This window comes from Pieris rapae, chromosome 19 (assembly GCF_905147795.1).
Source record: "Pieris rapae chromosome 19, ilPieRapa1.1, whole genome shotgun sequence".
NCBI classification, from domain to species: domain Eukaryota; kingdom Metazoa; phylum Arthropoda; class Insecta; order Lepidoptera; family Pieridae; genus Pieris; species Pieris rapae.
Window position 1 is genome coordinate 7,040,811 of NC_059527.1, and position 21,471 is coordinate 7,062,281.

At 33.1% G+C, this 21,471-nt stretch overlaps 2 protein-coding genes across 3 annotated transcripts in view; both read right to left on the bottom strand.

Moving 5' to 3' along the window:
• Positions 1-8,780, bottom strand: part of LOC110998252 (interference hedgehog) — a 76,807-nt gene extending 68,027 nt beyond the window's left edge. Inside the window, exon 1 of the mRNA XM_022266839.2 lies at positions 8,616-8,780. The gene's annotated coding sequence lies outside the window, so the exon portion shown is untranslated. The remainder of the gene's footprint in view (positions 1-8,615) is intronic.
• Positions 8,781-15,094: 6,314 nt separating this feature from the next.
• LOC110995220 (hypoxia up-regulated protein 1) lies at positions 15,095-21,379 on the bottom strand. 2 transcript variants are annotated; one of them, XM_022262319.2, is made up of 10 exons: positions 21,206-21,379; positions 20,784-21,100; positions 20,526-20,668; positions 20,261-20,421; positions 19,784-19,938; positions 19,386-19,596; positions 18,687-18,919; positions 17,957-18,068; positions 17,310-17,315; positions 15,095-17,019 (listed from the first exon to the last, which is right to left on the bottom strand). In XM_022262319.2, the coding sequence occupies exons 1-10, from the start codon at positions 21,224-21,226 to the stop codon at positions 15,649-15,651; spliced, it is 2,730 nt and encodes a 909-aa protein (XP_022118011.2). In that variant the 5' UTR covers positions 21,227-21,379; the 3' UTR covers positions 15,095-15,648. The 2 variants fall into 2 exon arrangements, with proteins under 2 accessions (XP_022118011.2, XP_022118089.2); XM_022262397.2 differs by lacking the exon at positions 17,310-17,315 and having other exon boundaries at positions 21,206-21,378.
• Positions 21,380-21,471: the final 92 nt, after the last annotated feature.

Below are 21,471 nucleotides of genomic sequence, written 5' to 3' on the forward strand. Positions count from 1 at the left end.
TTCAAAGAAAAAAGGACCTGTCGCTAAATCTCGCTTGAAACGAGTACCAAAGTCATCCAAATTGTTACAGGTACCGACTAATACTGATAATGACAATGACGAAGACAGTAGAGATAAAACTTGAGACTCTTGACAATGAACTTTTACCCTTTAAATTGGTCATTCCTTTATTATATAATATTTAGGATGAATAAATGAACAGTTGGATTATTTTAAGAAATTCAACTAGATAGGATTTATAAAAGAGAATATTTTATAGGATTTATACGTGCAGCGAGCACGCATTATAGTATGATAGGCATAGTTAACTTAGGATACATCATTAGTTAATTAAGAGAAATTTATAATCTAGAAATAATGAAATTTTAGATATTGATTTTAGAGAATATTATTATCTTATAAAACCAGGTAGTTATATTATAGGTATATATTCTAAAGATAGTTACGACTTATTTTAGCTATCCATTGTTCCTAATATATTCCACTAGACCTTTATACCTATATCCTTTCATAGCAACCGATGGGAGATTTTTCATGTACTTGCAAACCGAATGCCGAAGATTGGCGAATACCTTCTCTGTGAGGAAAGCACAAATCAGTATCTGCTACGAGAACACGCAGATTGTATCCGGAGTATTATCATTAATCAATCTTTAGATAAATCATGCAGCCCCACTGAAGTCTCTATTACAAGGCAAGCTATGGAACAACTGGATGATAGACACTATACTATTGTCTTCCCGAATCCCACAAAAGTCGAACTTTGATGTGAACGGCAGGAATATTTATCCTTATCAGGCAGTTACTTAGCAACCATTCCTCATGAATATTCACTACGAACAGATATATTTAAGATAACCAAGATGAAATGAAATCAAGGGACAGCCGCTGAAGATCACCTGGAAAGTAGAATTATGCTACAGAACCCCATACGACTCGCCCACTTTCATTCTTCACTATACCTTACAATGTTGCCCCTCTATGCACAGGTATAGTTATAATTTTCCTTGCTTATACTCTTCGACGATACCTGCGAAAGAACTCTACTACACCAGGGGGAGAACCAAGAAGCAACCCTAAACATTCTGTTCCTGATTCTGAAAATCATGAAGTACCAGCAACATTTTCCCTCAAAGTGCTCAAATAGTTGCTGTTCTGGGGATGGAGGAATTACATACGGTACCCTAAAGAAGATCGCTAACGTTGCAGCACGTGTATGGTTAACGTGCGGGCTTCAGGGAATCGTTTTGCTGCCTCATCATTTACCGCATTTTTCCATTTTAAATTTAATAAAATATATTTGCATTATATTCGTGTCTTGCATCGACTACGGATCTATTCTATGTAATTTAATTATAAGTTTAATTAATAAATAGTTACATAATTATTGGTTTTTTTTGAGAGTCCGGGCTGTCGATATCGTAATTAACGCGTTATGTACAAATGATTCACGTTTACATTTCTCGTTAAAGAAATCGAATATTAAGACGTTATGAACGAAATAAATGCGTACAAATTACAAATGTATGCAAAGCTCTCAAAAATAATAGTACATAAACGTATTTTTTTTGTAGAAATCCTCTAAAATTCATTTCGTTTTCAAGCATAGACAATATAAAAACGAAAATAATTAATATGTGTAATACCAAATTAGGAGAGCCAATAAGTACTATATTTGAACGTTGCCTTATATGGGGGACTGAAATCGCGATATATGAAAATTAATATAAAGGGGGGTGAAATATTACGAATAAATAAAAATAAAATCATTCACACACACAACAGTGCAATAAGAAACTATCAACATTCCAGCCAAACTAACTCACAGTTTATTTACACCATGTACATTGCCCCAATAAGCCTTAAATACCTGTCTCATGTTCCCGCAAGACCTTAAAACGTCTCACAGTCGGTAATTACATTAATTAATCTTTCTCATAGACAAACGGCTCATTTGATAATCTCCGAGATCCGTCTGCCGTGTCAGATTAATTATGGCTATGAAGATTGTAGTGTTAGGTTATCTTGATGGAATTCCAGAACATTGCCTGTGTGAGGTATTGTAGAGTTAACTTGTTGCGAATGTGTGCAAATGAAGCGTGTTTATGATAATTAGTAATTAGCTAACATATTGTGGTATTGGGATGCGGACAAGGCTACGCTGTTGCTGTGCCCTGTCTGGGGCGATTGATGATGCCTTCGTGGGCTTTTAGTCTTTGTACAGATAACCCCTCCACCAGCCACGGCGTGGAAGGTCTCCACAAAAAAAAGGTATTTTGTAAAAATAAGCGAAAATTAAAATGTATGTTTTGATAAAAACGCTTTTGTATGCCAATTAACGTGATACAAGAAGAAAGAGGGGGGGATAAACTGCAGTAAATCTGCTTAAGACTTGATTTAATATCGATTTCTAATTAACTGTCTAGAGATTCAATGAACTCTCTTATTTAACTACTTTACTGCGACATATATATATAACTAATAGCTTTCTAAACGATGTCAAGAAATCATTTACAACAATTTCGCAGCACATGAACAAAAAAAGCTAGCCATATATATAGCTATATTCAGCTTAAACAATGCTCGAAATGAGTGCCCTGAACTTGTTTGAGTTATCCATTACAATGCTTCAAAAGGCAAACGTAAAGTAACAGTCCATTACGACCCTTGGACAAAGGCCTCCTTAATGACTTGGAGAACTCGGATTCAATGCGTTTTTACAACTTTTATCCACGAATAATGTCATATGCTTTAAAAAGTTTAATGTGGGCTTTTAAAATTTTACATTGAGTGCGTTTTCAGTTTAAGAACTCTCATAAGTTTCTGGAATATCATGGGATAATAAAATGACTACAAGAGTGGGACAATACAGATGGTATTGGGAGTGTTTTTATTTATTGTTCGGTCATAGTTCGTTTCTCTTTGTTTCCGCTTTTCCAAATAACAAATTTACAATCATTTATTGATTGTATACATTGTGTATATATATATATATATATATGAAATGCTTCTAATATTACATTTACTGCTAGTTGCCATATCAAGGGCGTAGAACGGAAGAGAAGAACTGGCAATAAACTATCCGCCACTCTTTTTAGTCGCCAAGTTATGGTAATTAATAATAATAGGAAAGTAAATTAATAGATTGTCGCTACAATGTCATTGCAGTTTTGAAGTGTTTCATAAATTTGGATACAGTACCGATTAAACAATTTTTCATTTAAATAGTTTCTTTTTTGGTGTATTTTATAGTACATTTTTTGCTATTTGTATTAAGTAAGGTGTGTTTATTTGTCGTAGTTTTGTAGTAAAGAAAGCCTTCCAACGTATGCCAACAGTCGATCTACGCCGGTTATCCTCAATAGAGATCATTGCGTCTTTGTACCCCACGACTACATTTTTTGTAATCAGCACAACGGAGCTTGAGAGACCTCAAAAATGCAGAGGGATCAGATCTATTGCAGGTAGTACTGGTACTCTGTAGAAAGTTTTTAATTTCGTTGTAGTATCTCTGCCGCTAAATTGAACATTTTTATTATTGATCTATTCTGATATTGGCAGTTTGAGATTGATATTTCATTTCTTTTAAATATACTTTTTGTAATATTTAAATGTTCTTTTTTGATCTATAGAACCTTTTTGAATTGAAACTTCCTGAGAGTATGATGATAAAAAATTTACAGATCGTCACGAAGATGTGCAGCATTTTTATCTAAGAAAATGGAGAGAGAGAGAAAGGGAGATGGAGGAAAAATACACATTGAGTATTTATTTGGTATTTACATATTAGAACTTTAGATGGCAATTCTGTCGCATAACGTCTTGTTCAGTGAGTGCCGATTTTTTATTTATTTATATTACCATTAGCTCGTATACAGCGTGTAAATAGTGTTAATATAGATATACAAGTAGATGGAGGGATCATATACCTACTGGTACATCTATTGGGTCTTTTACCTTAGTAATAATTAATTTACAAAGAAATTTCACTTCTGACATGTGACCTTTGTACGCACGAACCTTTTTATAACAGATGTATTGTCATTGAGTGCGTTGCCAGCCAAAAAATAATTGGTGCGTCCTTTTCTTGAACGACCCTAAGTCAAACAAATACGACAACAGTTCAGTGAGAAACTTGTCCCACAATGTGGTGGTGCGCAGCAGACATTGCATTAAATAACCGTTTGAGGTTGTTTTTTTTACAATTTGCCTGAAATATTATCGTTAGTATAGAATGATCCAAGGTTTCTTACAGATAATACTTTAAACCCTATAAATAGCTATGTAACAGTGACACCGTCACGAATCACTAATCAAACGTAAACAATACGCAAACTAGTTGATATAATCATAATTATTTTAAGATTATATCATAAACAATGTTTAGTAATGATAAAGCGTTGCCTACGTGATTTCTGACATACACCACTTTAGTGCAAATACGAACACAGATCTTATTCATAAACGTGTAAAGAGTGGTAAAGACAAAACATCGTTATTTGAGGTACGACTCAGTACGATTATAAGGGATGTTATAACTATTTATTATCTATTTATTTTATCATTTATCAACGGTGAGTTTGGACATGTAATGTTTAAAAACAATTGTCTAGAAATTAGTAAAACGTATTGCGATTGACAGAGTGGACACTATAGCCTCGACGCTGAACCCTACTAAACTTACAGGTTGAGTCACTACGAGGCTTGCCAAAGACAAGGTAAATTGAAGTTGTGCGGCGTCTCTAACTGGACCTTGAAATGAAGAGCGCGCGAAGATGAATCTAGGATAGTGAACTGTTGGACTAGGATATAACTTTTTTTGTTATATGAGGCAATCGGTCAGGAGGCCTTGCCAGAAGTCTCGCATGTGTGTTGCCGGCCTTTTAAGAAATGGTACGCTCTTTTCTTGACTGGACTGGAATTTTAGTTTCTGTGAAATTTGTTATACTTCGAAATTAAGAAAAATCAAATAAAAATTCAATCCTTTTGTATCACAAACAGGTCAGTTAACCTCTGTTTTTGAAGTGGTTAAGTACGCGTATTTTAAATTTTAAATTCCGTTAAAATAGATTTATGACAAAGCATGGTATTACCGACATCGTAATGAGGGAACTAAAAATCGCCTTTAACGAATAATTAATTAATCAGTTAATTACATTGTTTAAATAATTCTTGTTCTTTAGCGATCGTGGTCTGCAAATTTGACAAGTTGGTACAATGATCCAAATGCCCAAAGCTTTAAAAATTTCGTCGTTACAAGGTCTTAGCAGTCGTAATTTTGAACAGTATTTTATTATTGACGGGTGTCCGTCGTAAAGTTTCTCCATTAATTTCAACATTCATCATCATCACATTTTACGATGACGTCTTTGATTAAAGAAATTGACCCTTCAGACATTATCTAATCTATTAGCGGGCGATTCGATGTACTGTGCTATACTGACATTTATATATTTGTATATTCGGGATACATATTGTAGAACAAGGTAAGTAATATTCATTAAAAGGTTTTTTTAACTTAATTTACGAGTTTATATATATATTTTAGATATATTTAATATACATACATATATCATTTGCTGTCCAATTTTATAATTACAATTTTATCGTAAGTGTTACTGATATAATTAAATGAGTTTGACTTTTGATTTAACGAGTTATCTTTATATTAAACTAACTTTTAACTTTTGTAACTTAAAAATTGCGTGATTTTCTCATCAAAATCTCATTGAATATTTTTATTATATAGCATCGATTAAAAATTCGTACCTATTCTTCTATCAATAAAAACACAATTGGATAATAAGTAAAAAAATATTTATGTATTGTGTTATACTGACTTGCCTCTGTGTGTTATTCGGGACACATTAACAATGAATTTTTGATCGAAGCTTTATAATTCGCATTTTCAATGACATTTTAATTGCCCAATATGGGCAGAAAAATACCGCAATTTTTTAGTTACTGTAAAAAAAGTCCAAGTCAAAAATCATTTATTCATATACGTACACTTATAAATGTCAAAAAAAGAAATATGACATTAAATGCTTCTAATTTTACATTTACTGCCAGTTCTCAAATCAAGGGCGTAGAACGGAAGAGAAGAACTGGCATTAAACTGTTGAAAAAACCTTCAAATAGATATATTATTTACAACCTCCTTGTTCTTATTATAAAATCTTATTGAATATGCTAGTTATAAAATATTGACTAATAATTCGTATTCATTTATAAAAACACTATTGGATAACAAGATAAAATTATTTATTAGCTCGTGCTGCACTAACAAGCCAATTTATATTATTCCTTTAACTCGTCTTTCATAGCAGAGAACATCCGTAGAATTAAAGAAATGTTTTCTTTGATTCCCGTTTTACTCATTGTTTTGTGTAAAACATAGAGAAAACAAATGAATATATATAAATAATAATTATATTGATTGCCTTGCCTCACTGTTTATTTATCGAGTGAGTGACGGACACGCATATATGTAGGTTTAAATACATATCCTATTTTTTGTCTAATTGCTGGGGCCTCAGATTTATATATGTAATTTGTTAATCTAATAGGCAAGTAGGTGATAAGCCTGTGCCTGACACACACTGTTAACTTTTTGGTTCTAAGGTATGCCGGTTTCCTCAGGATTTTTTTCATTATCGTTCTGCGAACGTTAATTGCGCGCAGTCCATTGGTGCATCGATTTGGAGATCGAACCTACGGCCTCAAGAATGAGCATGCTTAAGGCCAACATAGCTCAAATATTAAATAAAAAACCCTAGAATATTATATTGTTTACCGGCCTAAATATATTTTTGAAAGATTACTTCGCGTCTCAAAAGAAAATTCTCATTCAACAGCGTAGTGTCGCGTTTTTTACAAAAGTTTAGTTCATTTTAGCTTTTATATTGCCAGACGGTTCCTTTCTATCAAGCTTTCTATGCCCATCTAGAATACATAAGACTTGGAAATTTCATTCAGCGTCTCGTGAGGACAATAAAAAATAAAAACGGTTGGCCACAATACTGAAAAGGATTGTGAATTGTTCGTTGTTTGTATCCAGTATCCAGTATCGCTTCAACTCTCAGATCTTGCAGCTGGGTTATATTTAAGTAACGTAATTTAATAAACATATTAATCCTATTCAATTTAAGGCCGATACTATTGCCGCATTGCCGCACGAGTACATTGTATGTACCTGTAGTATTCGTCGCTCATATTTATTTATTTAATAAGGAAACAAAACTACTAAGGAAAAGACACATCGCACGAAAATATATGAAAAGAAATACAAGTTCTCTAAAAATAAAAATTGGATTTTTTTATAAATAAATATATGAAATACATACAAGACAGACAGACAATATATGAAAATGTAAACACAGATTACTATTACAGAATATTATCGTGTCTAGCGTAAAACTTTTTCACAGTAAACAAATACCACAGATTCACAACTATCACACGTGGTTTATCGTATGGAGACGTTCCAAAAATGGTTCGCAAGAATGTCCGGTTCATTATTCTGCGAATGAATCATAAACATGTCCAACGATTTTCAAGTGCCATTATTTTTGTTTACTATGTGTGTGTGAGTATGTCTCATCTAAATAATACTTGAAAATAAAAAAAGGTGTATTGTTTAAGTCATTCCTTAAATGGTTTGGGGATTAAAAGTCGCGACGGCCGAATTAAAATCCAAATCTTAAAATGTATAAAAAAAACATTCTTCGAATAATATTTCTTGTGAAACCATTTTAACTAAATTTAATTTGTTTATTATTATCACAGCCTAGAAACAACGAAAGAGACATTATTTTAATAACAGAAATTTGATCAGTTGACCATAAAGTTTTTACCGTAAATAGGAAGACCGTGTCGTGTTATATAAACGTACCATTCCTGCCAAATGCGTATAAAGTACCAATCGCTTCTTTAAAAAACATGGTAAATACAAAATTATTAATATATAAGCTGTTAATAATTGATTGGCTTATGGGTTATTTTATTATTCCAAGGGAGTCTTAATATGACGTAAGATAACAGGATGGAAAAATCAAGAAAAAATATTTAAAGAATTACAATTATAGGTGACAGGCACACCTACAACAATGTGTATAATAAAAACATCTTCAATTATCTTAATTTTGTTGTATTAAGGTCACCCGATAAAAATAATGAGCTAAATTCGTAATATATTGGCTCAAACTTTCCTTAAAAACTACTGAACTCATTAATTTCATTCAAAAATAATCGATGTGAACAGACTTAAGCAAGTACGATTTAGAATTGGTTTACACTATTATATTCGGGTTCATGTAGGCGTCAAAATTGTTATTTAGCTGACTTTATCCAAATATATAATAATAAATAATATATAACGTGAAATTCATTAATAAAAGCTTATGAATGAATGGTTATCAAATTCACACAGAAACGTGATAGCTTTTTGTTTGGAATTCAAGGAAGTTGAGGTATCTGGCCCAATAAGTAACTTGTTCCCCAACAATCGATTACGCCTGTAATTGTATTGATTCAAGTTTTTAAACAAGGTGCGCTTGAGTCGTTGCATTCTTCCAAGAGGGCCGGGAGAGGGAATAAACTGCATTCTTACTTACCGTTTCGGGACGTACACGGAAGCCAACTAGCACATATCCATTTGTCACCTCGTCAAACTGTTTTTAAAGACACACGTTAATTAATCTTTTGTTTAACATTAGTTCACAGTCACACGGACACCAAATAACACACCCGAATAACTAGCGTATAACAAGCAAACTGGATTCGGTCGGTCCGACCGTCCGGCTCGACCGAATGTAATTTGTCTCCCTTGCACTCAGAGCAGCCGTATTGCTATCTCAATTTAGGAAAGGAAGGCGCCAATGCAGGCGCGGGCGCCGAGTTCTTCCTACGGGATTCTTGAACAAAACAAAAGCTCTTTTGAACAAGTTGTCGGTAAAGGGTCTTCGTAGCCTCAGGTGTAGAGTAATGAACTTCTAGGACTCGAATATTTTTTCATTACTATAAATGTCACGCAATACAGAAGTAAAAACTAGGGAGTACTTAGTAGTATAATGTCGGACGCGTAAAAATAAGTTCTATACTTTAACAACTCAAGTTTATCATCTTATTGTTTTTTATAGGATTTCGAATGATTTATCCCCTTATAGGGGGCTATTCAAAAAGGTTTGAATTATTTGAAATTTGATTTTTGGTTTGCCATTAAATGTTTAAAAAAAATACTGTGTTTTCTTAACAACTAGTACTTTTACTAGTTGTTAGCTTCTTCAATGAACAATTTCATTTATTTATATTAAAAGTGGGCATTTAGAATGGCTACCGCGGAGCATGGCACAAAAGAGAGACTGGTTTATCGCCTGCATTCGGATTTTATAAAACCCACCTGAGATAGTCTAAGAATTACCCTGTTAATTAATATTGTTACCCTGCACTTGTAAATTGGCATTAATTACCCTCTACTTTCATAATGCAATCACAAAGAACAAACGATATTAAATTATAAGCAGAGTGCCGGGAAATGAGCTCTACTTAAACAAAGCGAACGAAAAATTTCTTCATTGTCGCGAACCAACGGCGAAATAACAAGAAAATATCTTGCTGCATCCTTTAAAATACTCGGTGTAATTATGCAATGTTGAGCTGAACAAATTCTTTGCGCGTTCGGGGAAAAACGAAAAGCCTTTAGCAGAAACATTTTTTAAAATTCGAACAATGATGCAGAACGCTGTGAAAAGAGATTTTTAATATCAAACAAATCAGCGAATACCTTTCGAATTGAACGGCAAAAAGTAAATTAAGATTAATATTATACTAATTACGGTATTATCTTATAATTTGAGCATATTAGTTACTTGTATATTAGCATTATTAGACCTATAGTAAAGCGCGATGCAGATTGTCATTGAGCAGTGATGGCCTATTCGCTACAGCGTGCGAATCTCATACCTGAGGTCGTAGGTTCGATCCCCAGCTGTGCACCAATAGGCTTTTTTTTCTATGTGCTCATTTAGCATTTGCTCGTACGGTGAAGAAAAACATCGTGAGGAAACCGACATGTCTTAGACCCAAAAAGTCGACGACTGATTTAAAATTCTTAAGAATTATTAGTTCAGCGCTTTCGCAGAAGACCTCGCAAACCTTGTGCGCTAGTAAATGCATTTCTTTGTTGCATGTACAGTTAAAAAACTAAATAATATTATCGGCGAATTTGTTTATCTACGTGAAATTAATTGATTTAATTGAAATATTGCAGCGATTTATTAGACTTAGACATAACATTTATTACTTATCAAACATACACAGAGACACAAAAAAATAACAATAATAAAGAAAAACATAGAATGAGAGATTTTTTCTTTTAAAGAATAAAACGTTTTAAGTGGGTAATGCGTGTGTGCTGTGGCTGTTATTGGCCCTGGCTCAGCATTATGTAATACTTAGTAGCAAAAAAATTTTTGGAACGAAGTTCCTTACGTCAGGCTTGGAGGGGATAGGGATTTTGCTGCGCGACCGAACTGAAAAAAATGTGATAGTAAAACCTTAAGAAAAATGATGTGGTTTCGTGGTACACCAGGTAGGAACGAAGTTTCCTAATGTAGAATCTACACAAATTGCAAAATAAACGTGGCTACTCATGAGTACTACGCATTGGCGGGGTGGAGTGGTATTAGAATGAGAAGGGATGAGAGAACGAAAAGAAAGAGGGAGAAATAGAAAGGTATTATACACTACTCGCTTTTATTCCACGCACTTTTTCCACGGATTATTAATAGGGACTATAGGGAAACGAAACAGAGAAAGACAGCTAAGAACATGGGCGGAATACGTTACTAAGTACGAACTACTCACTCAAGACCGAGATACCTGGAGATACATGAAGGAGGCTTCACCTGAAGGGGCTTTTTGCAAAATAATTAATTGTAAATTATATTTAATAGGATTATGTTTACTTCTTTTGTATGAAATAAAAAGGCTTTTTTATTTTCTATTTATTTTATTATATTGTAGTGATTTTATTCTCGTATTTAAACTGAAATTTTGTACTCTACACCAATAAATGTACTTATTGTATCACTCTTTTATAATTGATTCAAAATGATGTGAAATGTGGATAAAAAAGTTATTCCCATGCCTCATAAGAAACAATATCATAAGTCTTATAGCGAATCACGTGGAAAAGCATAAAAAACCATTCATTAAACGACTTATCTCCTTTAATAAATTCATAGTGTCCATTAATCTAGGCTATTATTTATTGATACGTTTCCTCCATGCGTTTTTACAACTGTGATCGACGATTGACAAGTACAGTCAAGTTGAAAATTAAGGTAATAAATTATGCTTTTATTAATATGTACATATGTATATATTAATACTGGATATTTTTAAACTATTTGCAAACGTAGGACATGAGATTGTTGTCCATGTCATTAGTTTATTTTCACTGCTGTATTATATAAAAAAAAGGAATTAAAAACACAACCTTACATAGGTTTTCTATCCATCAGAATATCGCATAAATTTACAGCTTATTTAGCAATGATAAGATATGTGTTGTGTACGCTATATGTATAACAAAGTCACCTAAAATATTGACCATAAATATTGAAAAAACATTGATACAAAACAATTGACAGTCAAGCAAATTAATACTGACACATTTATCAAAAAGAAGATCATTATTTTATATTAAATATCAATAAAAACAGTAATACTCTTTTAAGTAATAAAAAAAAAATTACCCCGTCTTTTTTTATCTCGCCAAGGCTAGTGACGGCAGCTCACACTATATTGTCACTTTAGCAATAAGTGTGGAGTGTGTACCTCACCAGACATAGGTACCTAATTATATCCTAATATGACGATTTGGTATCGCTTACAATTCAATTTTGTAATTCAGTATTCATTTATATAAAACAAATTTATATGTGATGACCGAAATATTACTTACATAAACACATACATATACGAAAAGCGATACCACATACATAGTAAGCCGGTAATTAACCTAGTCCCCGAAGCACATCTTTTCGGGCTACCAGTTATTTGCGCAAAAAGTAGTTTCCGTAATATAAATATGATTTATTTTAATAAATCACTTTTGTAGGCAACTGTACAATCATGGGAACGTTCGGAACGGAAGGACATACTGCGATTCCAGACATTGGCTCAATCAATTACCATTAATTAATTATTTAAAGACTATCTCTAGGATCTCTGGCAGACAAATCCTCTATGAAATAAACTATTTCATTTCCCACTAAACTTCGTACTAAATTCATGAAATTCATTGACATATTTTATTACTATTAATTATGGCAATATTTTTTAATCATAAACAATAATAATCATCATAGACATTATCGTAATTTTTAATTACACGCATGACAACTCGTGACTTTTGCGCATGTCTAAATAAAACAAGATGTTTGTTAATTGTAGTACATACTTATTAGACGGGTAAAATTACAGTGTAGAGATGTCTCTGCATCTTCTACCCCATTTACCATGAAAACTGTTCAGAGGAGTTATTTGGACTAATATCTGCAGCTGAGTTTCATCATCGGTCCCCAATACAGAATACAAAATACCATACGTTTCACCTTGACGTCCTTCGTTACATAACCGAGCGTTTGTTAAGGCAATTTCTACCGCGCACCAACATTATGTGGAATCAGCTGCCCTCTGAAGTATTTCCGAACAAATTCACTTTAGAAGAAAGCGTACGAATTCTTAAAAGGCCGGCAACGCGCTTTCGAGCCTTCAGGCAGTGCGAGTGTGCATTGGTGGCGGGTATCACTTAACATGAGAGCCTCCTCGTTTACCTCAAAGATTAAAAAGTTATAAAAATTAAGAAAAACATTCCTAATCGTTAATTAGTTAGTAAATGAACAATAGACCAAATGATCCAGACACGTTGGTATATGATGATGTATATTCTAGAATAAACGAGTAAAAATTGTTGTCTGACCAATCCTGGCGATCTATTTGGCACAATATTTGTTGGGAGTAGAAAATTATTAATGAAACAAAATACAACGAAAATGTTTAAGCCAGACTTAGTTCAAATATTTAAGGACGTACACCTATTAAATGTTTTAAATGTACAGAGCCCGATGGCAACAAGCCCAAATTTAACTATCAAAATATTTAAGCTTATTTTAAATGTTTGTTGTGAAATGATAAACCTATTCTTAGGTAAACTTAGGAGAAAGATGAGTTAGTCAACAAATATTTTAAGTGTGTTTACATTATTTTATAAAGGTCGTCTACAAAATGTGAATAAATATTAGGTCTTGTTTATAGAGGCGTATTAAGTTGACTGTCAGGGTTCTAACTTGACATTAATCTGCCATACAACTTTTTTGGTATAAAATTATTATATACTACACGGTTAATAAACTTCCTACTTCAGTAGTAAAGTTAGCTTCAGTTTAATTTTTAGCAGATAGTGTCTGCCGATGTGAGTTTTTGAACGAGTTGGTTTTTGCCGAAAATAAAACCTAGAAGCCAAAAACAGCCGTAATTAAAAGGTTGTTCAGGGGTCTCAGTCAAGATGCTTTAACAGTACCTAGAAAGTCAAAAATTTGTATGAAAATGACAGTTAATGCCGCCATGTACATGTCGAATAAGCCCCCCGGGGACTTAGTCGTACCGATAAAGTTGTCAACACGAACTGTTATTTTCATACAATTTTAGTTTTCGACTATTTATAAACACTACTGATAAGTCATCTGGCTGAACTCCCAGGTCCACAGGTATCACAAACTAAATCGCGGTCAGATTAAGCGTAGATAGTATTTGTGGATGTAGGTGAACTCGGCTTTCGACCTAAAAGGACCCTAGAAGACACAGAAGGCCTCAGTGGCTATGCATGAAGAAGTATTTATGATAAAATATTTTTTAGCGCGTTGTATTGTATGGCATAATGGCAATGATTATTAGCTAACAATCGTAATGCCCTTTAGCTAAAGATTGTAGGTGTCGCGCGATATTTTTGTTGTTTCTTTATGAGCGTGTCTTTAATTTTATGGACGCACCCTTAGACGAACCTGTCTGCTGCGAGTGACGTTATCTTTAAATAAACGAAACATTTTACTTTAAAATGTAATCAGAAGCGCAGTGTTTAATCATCTCATATTGTTTAATTATTTCGGCTTCGGGAGCTATCTTTATATAAAGGTAGCTACTTTGAGTTTGTGTACTAATTGGTTAGCTGATATAAAAAAAATATAGAAATAAGGTTTTATTCTTCTCTATGTTTCATATTGAGTTGATTTTCCAAAAACAAATATTGTCCATAGAAAATCCATAGATAGTAGGTAGGTATATTTTATACAGAGTGCTTCCGTTTTTTTAGTTTCAATTACGTAAACGGAAAGCTTTTTATTTTTATTCTATTAAATTTCTTAATCTCCTGAGACACATATGCATGAGCATATTAAGCTCTTAGTATTTTACGTAGGTACATAATAAAATATTGGAACAATATTACATATAATGGACAATGCTTTTGAATACCTAAATAATAATATGATATATATTATAATGGAAATGTTTGACCGATCTAATCATAAGACATTAAAATTGTAAATACTATGCGACTATTGTTCATTCATTTTTTTATAATGTACTGACGGATCCGACAGACGTTGTCCTGTACACACGGCTTACGTACCACAAAACATCTAGTAATGTTAAGCATTCTCGGCTCCACAACAACACACAAAAAAATCATCAAAATCTGTCCGGCCATTTAGTTTAATTACGAACACATGCACAGAAGATTTACTTATATAGTATATACAGCTTTTTAATTGCAGTAAAGATATATAACCTAGTTACTGACTGCAGCGCCATCTGTCGGGCTGCTTTGTGAATCTAAACCACCTAGGGCGCGACTCAAACGCATACATAATATACATACACACGAATAGTTCAGTGGCATACACGTACAGTAGAATTATACATATAGATGTATCTACTAGCTATTTTTATCTTTAATTTCATTTTTTGATTGATAAATAAATAAAATAATCACATGCCTAATATATTATAAAGAAAAATAAAACTATAATAAATTTCCAATAATTTATTATCATTTGCGACTGGGTACAGAATAAATCTCACTTACATTATACTGACAGTTTCATGGATAACGACATCGATTCAAAATGGTACTCAACTCCATAGACTTATAGCGACCTGTCTAACCAAAAACACCAAACAAAATCGCTATTGTAAGCACGTATTGGGAGAACATTAAGGGTCCACACTCATAAATAGACAGTACATATCACATTTTCACATAAATTACAATTACATAGCGAAATCATTGGGGCCATTTTTCCTTAGCTTACGACGTCGCTGTAAAAAAATTGACGTAAATAAATTCAACAAAGGAAATTGTTTTAATGAAATTTTTATAAAAATTAATTTGAAAAATGCGGCATTGAGATAATATGGCGCATTCGTTTTTCAGAATCAAATTAAGGAACATTAGATGAACCAAAACATATTCAACAATCAACACCAACAAATCTAAAACATAATTGTGCTTTACGCGGTATAAAAACGAACGCCCTAATAAATTAAAAAATTAAATTAACTAAATAAATTAAGTTAGCTTCATTATAACTCGGAATGTTCCTTATCTAACTGCGGTATTTCCGTAGCTTCTTCCACTTCTTCTTTTTCCGGCTCTTCCGGCTTTTCAGGTTCCTCCACCGGTTTCTCTTCTTGGTCTTCCGTTTTTTCCGATTCAGTTGCGGTTTCCGTTTTATTCTCCACCTTCTTCGGTTTCTTGGGGCGCCAAATCTTCAATTTGTTGAGCAGATACTTGACTTCACGGTCCAAATTTGTTATTTTTTCCCTTATACTTTCAACTGTCAGTTTCACATCTTCGTTCTTTTTGAGTGCATTCTGTTCTGCAACGGATTTGTCCAGCCAACTTTTAGTTTCATCAATTTTCTTTTCCAAAAGAGATATTTCTACATCAGTAAACACATCTCTTTCAGGGCTAGCTTCTTTAGTGTAATTCTTTGCTGATTTAAGGAATTCCCGAGAATTGTTTAGAACACTTTTGATTGCGGCAATTGCATCGGGCCTTTCTCTATGTTCCCAATGTTTATAGAACATCTGGTTTGTCTTTTCTTTGACTGCGTTTAATTTCTCTTCGAACATAGCAGTCTCCGCCTCATACCCATCATCATACAGCCAATCAGAGACTTCACTACAGAGTTTCTTGATTACCTCAATCTCTTCTGCAGTCACACATTCTGCGTACTCCTCCATGTCTACTTTCATTTGTACATCAACAACGAAGGCCTCCAAGTTGTTAAGTGCCGTTTCTCTTTCGATTCGCTTTCTGTCGATTTCGTTGAGTTTGTTTATCTTGGTTTTTGAGGTTTTGAATTGTTCTGGAGATAATGGTTGTAAGTTTAGTATCTGCTCGTTAGCATTGACGGGTTCTTTAAGAATAACAATTTTGGGTTTCGGTTTGCTTTCAGGTTCCGTTGCGTTTTGTTTTTCAGTTGTGGTCTCATTAGATTTCGCTGTTTCATTCTTCTCGGCTTCTTGGGGTTGTTCTTCAGATTTTTCTTCAGCTTTTTCTGGCAATTCTGAGTCCGAGCCGAATAGTTTGCTAATAGTACTTCCGATTTTAGATAACGTACTATCGGTATCATCGTCGTCAGTGACAGTTTTTTCTGCGACGAATTCTACGTTAACTAGGTTAAGAATTCCAGAATCATCCATATTGAAATGTGCTTTGATGCCTTTGTTTTCAACGTTGTCTCCCGCATTTTTGTTAAGGGCTTCATTGACCCCAGTGAGAACAACTTGTGTTAGGTTTAATGTACCAATATTTTCCAATTCATTGGACGGGATGTGATCTAATTCAGCATAGTTGACGTTAAAACTAAAATCGTCTGTGTGTTTGTTGAAAGTAATTACTTTCTTTTGGGGGTAAGGATTCATCGGGCCGAAGAGAGTTCTTCTTATCTGTAACAGTTATACAAATATTTCAGATACAAAGTTCTATGTAATAATAAACTCCCAGTAACAATTATTATAAGCAAAAAATTATAAGTAAATGCATTGAATAAAACCAGAAATAATATAAAAAGAAAAGCCCAGAAAAATTATTGAAGTTTAAAAAAAAACAATCAATTAGTTGTGTGAAAGAATGTACCTTACAATCAATCACCCACTTTGTAAGAAAGTATTATTACAAAACACATAGTTCTACAAACACAACAACAAAAAAATAGCACCAAGTATAAAAATCTTACCACTTCCTGAAATAAATAAATAACTTGTGAGTATTTTATCAAATGGTGAAAAGTAAAATTAGAAACACAAATTTTGAGTAACTTTATTTGAATTTAAAGACTGTTACTAATTAAAATGACTATAGTACGGACGCGGAGCACGAAGAATTTCGTAGAATGACCCCTCATCTTATGTCTTTGTCGCTCGCGCATAAACATATTGCCGTTGCGCTTACACAGATGCAGTGACCGCCGTATTCAGAGATTGTAAACCTTTTAGTCATAACCATAAAGACATGTGGTGGTGCACATGTACTTTGGTTTGTTTTGTTATAAGTAGTATATATGTTATAGTATAGTATATAAGTAGTAACGTATCTGGCGAAACATCTGATAGCTCATCAGAATTAGATGCCTCTGACTAAAATTAAATGTTTTTTTTTAAGAGTATTTCTGTTTTTTTTACCAAATCTTAGTCGCAATCATAACTTTTCCTTTTTATAAATCCATCAAGCCGTTTAGTCTAAATAAAAATCAAAGCTACCGTTTTTAATATTCGTACTTATAAAAAAAATGTTTTTAACCACTGGCAGTAGGCCCAAAGGTCATTGTACGAAATTCTTCGTGCTCCGCGTCCGTACTATATAACCAATAGAGCAATAACTCACCAACTTCTCATTTCCATCGACCTGTCTGCTGAATACGACTTGTATGGGCAATAGAACCGCGTCTCTCACGTTGAGGGCTGCCACTTTGTATCCCGTCGCGAGAGAAGCAGCCCTTGCAGAAATAATTTAGGTTTTATACAGAAAGAACTTCCAAAGATTTATTGATTATAATTTTAAAAAATGTATGATAAATGTTGTGATAAACTTAATGATGAGGTTCACTCTTTTATAAACGATATTCTTTATTACTCAAAATGTAATATGGAAAATGGTGAAATGGTTGCAGCTCCTTACAAACATTGTGTAAAAGAAAAAACTTGGCGATTAAAAAGAGTGGCGGAGAGTTTATTGCCAGTTCTTCTCTTCCGTTCTACGCCCTTGATGTGAGAGCTGGCAGTAAATGTCAATGTACATTATGTTACGTACATGATTAAATGATTTTTGAATTTGAATTGTATGAGTGGAACACAGATCATAAAAAAATAAAAACAAATCTTTTTGTCTAGAAAAAAAAAATTGGGTTTTCGTAAACTCCTTATCACTTAGGGTTTTGAAAGATAGATAGTAATCGATTCTCAGACCTACTGAATATTTATAATAAATTTTATAAGAATCGCCGAGCCGTTTCGGAAGAGTACGGCAACTAACATCGTGACACGAGAATTTAATATATATAGTGATTTTGTATAAAATACTGGGAATTTAATACTTTCTATTAAATTATTCTCACCTATAGACAGCCCCAAGGGTGGCTGCTTCATCAGCATTGATGGATTTATGGGGGTCAACACCGGCTGCGGTTTTCAAAGCCTCAAGTACTGCGGGTACTCTTGAACCACCACCGGCCACTATTACTTTGGCTCCAGCCCCTGCTCCACCGGCTGATGAAATAGCACGGTGGATCACATTCGACACTCGTGCCCAAAGATCAGAGCATAAGCCTTCTAGATCAGCACGGGTCACCTTTATAATGTGAAATGGGAATGAATACATTTATCACATTATACATATATATATATATTTATAACATTAATATAGAATATTAATTTTTCTTTAAAATTTAACAATAAGTAAAAAATCTGTAATATCAAATAACTTAATTTAACCAATTTTAAAATTTTGAAAAGCAATAAATATTGTTAAAAATTCCTATATTTCTTAAATATAACTCAAAAATTAGGATGTATATAATAATATCAATAGAATATAAAAAAAAATATTTATATGTTTCCGATTGGCCTTGTAACATAACTAAATGTATGAGGTGTTAACTTATTTATAAATTACATAAATGTGTGAAGATCCTATAGTACCAAAAATCAAACTTTAAGACAATTACAATCACAAAAAAATACACATGTAAAAATTTTTTATGTGAACTTTATCACACCTCGGTTTTTATAGGTTGAGTTAAAATAGGCAAACTTACTTGTAACTTGAAGTCCTTATCATCAAGTAAGCTTTCAATCTGAGCATAATGTTCAGTATTGGCTGATAATACGATCTTGACTCTTTCTGCCTCTCTGAACAATTTCTCCATAGCCCGGGGTGAAGCCCTTACATCACCGCCTCCGTTTGCTTCCCATGCCTTGATCAAATGCTCTCTTAAGCGTAAAGTCATTTCTAAGCCACCCAAGGTCCTGAAAAATAACGCAACTTATTGAAACCTTAATAGAATGCCAGTAAGTTCTTTCAAGACAGGCCATAACATCTGAAACCTACTAAATATTTAAAAAAATGTTCTGATTTAAATGTCATAGATCACATTAATTACCAATAGATTTTTGAGTTAAAGATTGGGTTTGAGGATTTGTATTAATTACATACCTATCAAATCCAACACCAATCACTTGCAGTTGTGGTACTGTCTCAACATATCCCTTTTCTTTTGTCTTCACTGTTTTGTATTCAACTAGTGCCGCCTTTGTAGATGCTGCTCCCATGTCAAAGAAAAGTGTGTGCCATGCCGTTTCATTAATTTCCTATAAAAAAATTTCTTAATGTAAAAAATAATTTCTCATTTGGTATATACATGATTATATGATACAACCTATTTTCATTTCATAAGTTTAGATAATTTCTAATCATAGTAACACATGGCACAATAAGTTGCACTATGGTCATAAACTCCTTTAGTAATGTCCTACATAGAATTCAGTTTGTACAGTAAAATAGTTTCATTTTATTGATTTTCTAGTAACAAACAAATATTTGAAGGAGTAAATTTTTTCAAGAAAATGAAAATTTATCTTAAACTAAAAAGGTAGTAACAATTTGACTTCAAGAATCTAAAGTAATTCATACCTTCCTCCGGAAAATACCATAATTAATAGCAATTGCTGTGTAATCATTGATTAGTTGAAGTACATTCAAGCCTGCCAAAGAAGCAGCTTCCTTCATAGCCCTACGCTCAGCTTGGTTAAAATAGCCAGGTATGGTAAGGACACACTCACTGATTGGTTGACCTATAGTAATACAGTTTTAGTAAGCATTTTAAATAACATATTGCACCATACAACTAAAAATTTTAAAAAGTTATGGATACAAAATGATATTTTTGACTACTCACCATGGCTTATTTCAGCAAATTCTTTGGAGTTAGCAAGTAGTTGAGCTACCAACTCTTCAGGAGTAAACCTTGTATTTTCATCATGAATAAATTCTGGTGTTCCTCTTTCTGATTTTACAATCTCGTAATATGGGAATCTTTCTCTAAAAATGAGAAAGATAGAATGTAACAATTAGAAAAATCATAAACAATTAACCTAAATTCAGATTGTAAATTTCGAATAGTTTTGAATACGTCAAAGTAACGGCACTTTCTTACCTGTAAGCTTGTACCAATGGGTGATCATATGGCTTGCCCAAAAGATCTAGAAGATATTTATACGAATTTTTAGGAAATTTAACGCCAACTGTCACAGCATCTTCGCCGAATGTCCTAACGGAATCCCTAAATGCAACTACAGCTGGTGTTTTTCGTTTGGATTCTTTATTTAGCACTATTTCCATAGGAACTCCCGGCGAAACGATTCCAGTTTTTATCCATTCTGAACCATAATCAATGGATATCACTGCAGCAGCATCGGTTTGTTGACTTAATAATAAAGATAACAGTATCGGAAACACCACACCATACATTTTCTGTAAAAAAACGATAAAGAATGTAAATTTACTGGAAACAAATCTGCGAATTTTCTTAAAAGCTGTCAATGAGCGCTCATGTTTAATAAGTTTCTATTAACTTACGAAAGTTATGGCCATCTTCATTCAGTAAATACCATTAGTTAACTTAATTTAACTTTATTTTTCTTGATCAATAAGCTTCTTAAAAGAAAATGTAGTACATTATTATTTCTATGCGAGCCAGATACTTTAGTCCACGTCAATTTTAACGTGTTTTCTTCTTTTTGGCTATTGTAAATGATTGCCAGTGGAAAATATACATGAAATCTGTCATATTTCTTTGACAGATTATGGCAACTTAAACAAGTTAACATTTTCATACAGAATTA

What these genes read in the sequence shown, in the direction of transcription:
- LOC110995220 (XM_022262319.2), bottom strand. Translation starts at nt 21,226, where the DNA reads ATGAAGATGGCCATAACTTTC. An exon ending in ATGGTATTTTCCGGAGGAAG is followed by an intron (nt 19,939 to 20,260) that starts GTATGAATTACT and finishes ATTTTTTTATAG; the next exon opens with GAAATTAATGAAACGGCATG. An exon ending in ATAAGGACTTCAAGTTACAA is followed by an intron (nt 18,920 to 19,385) that starts GTAAGTTTGCCT and finishes CACATTATAAAG; the next exon opens with GTGACCCGTGCTGATCTAGA.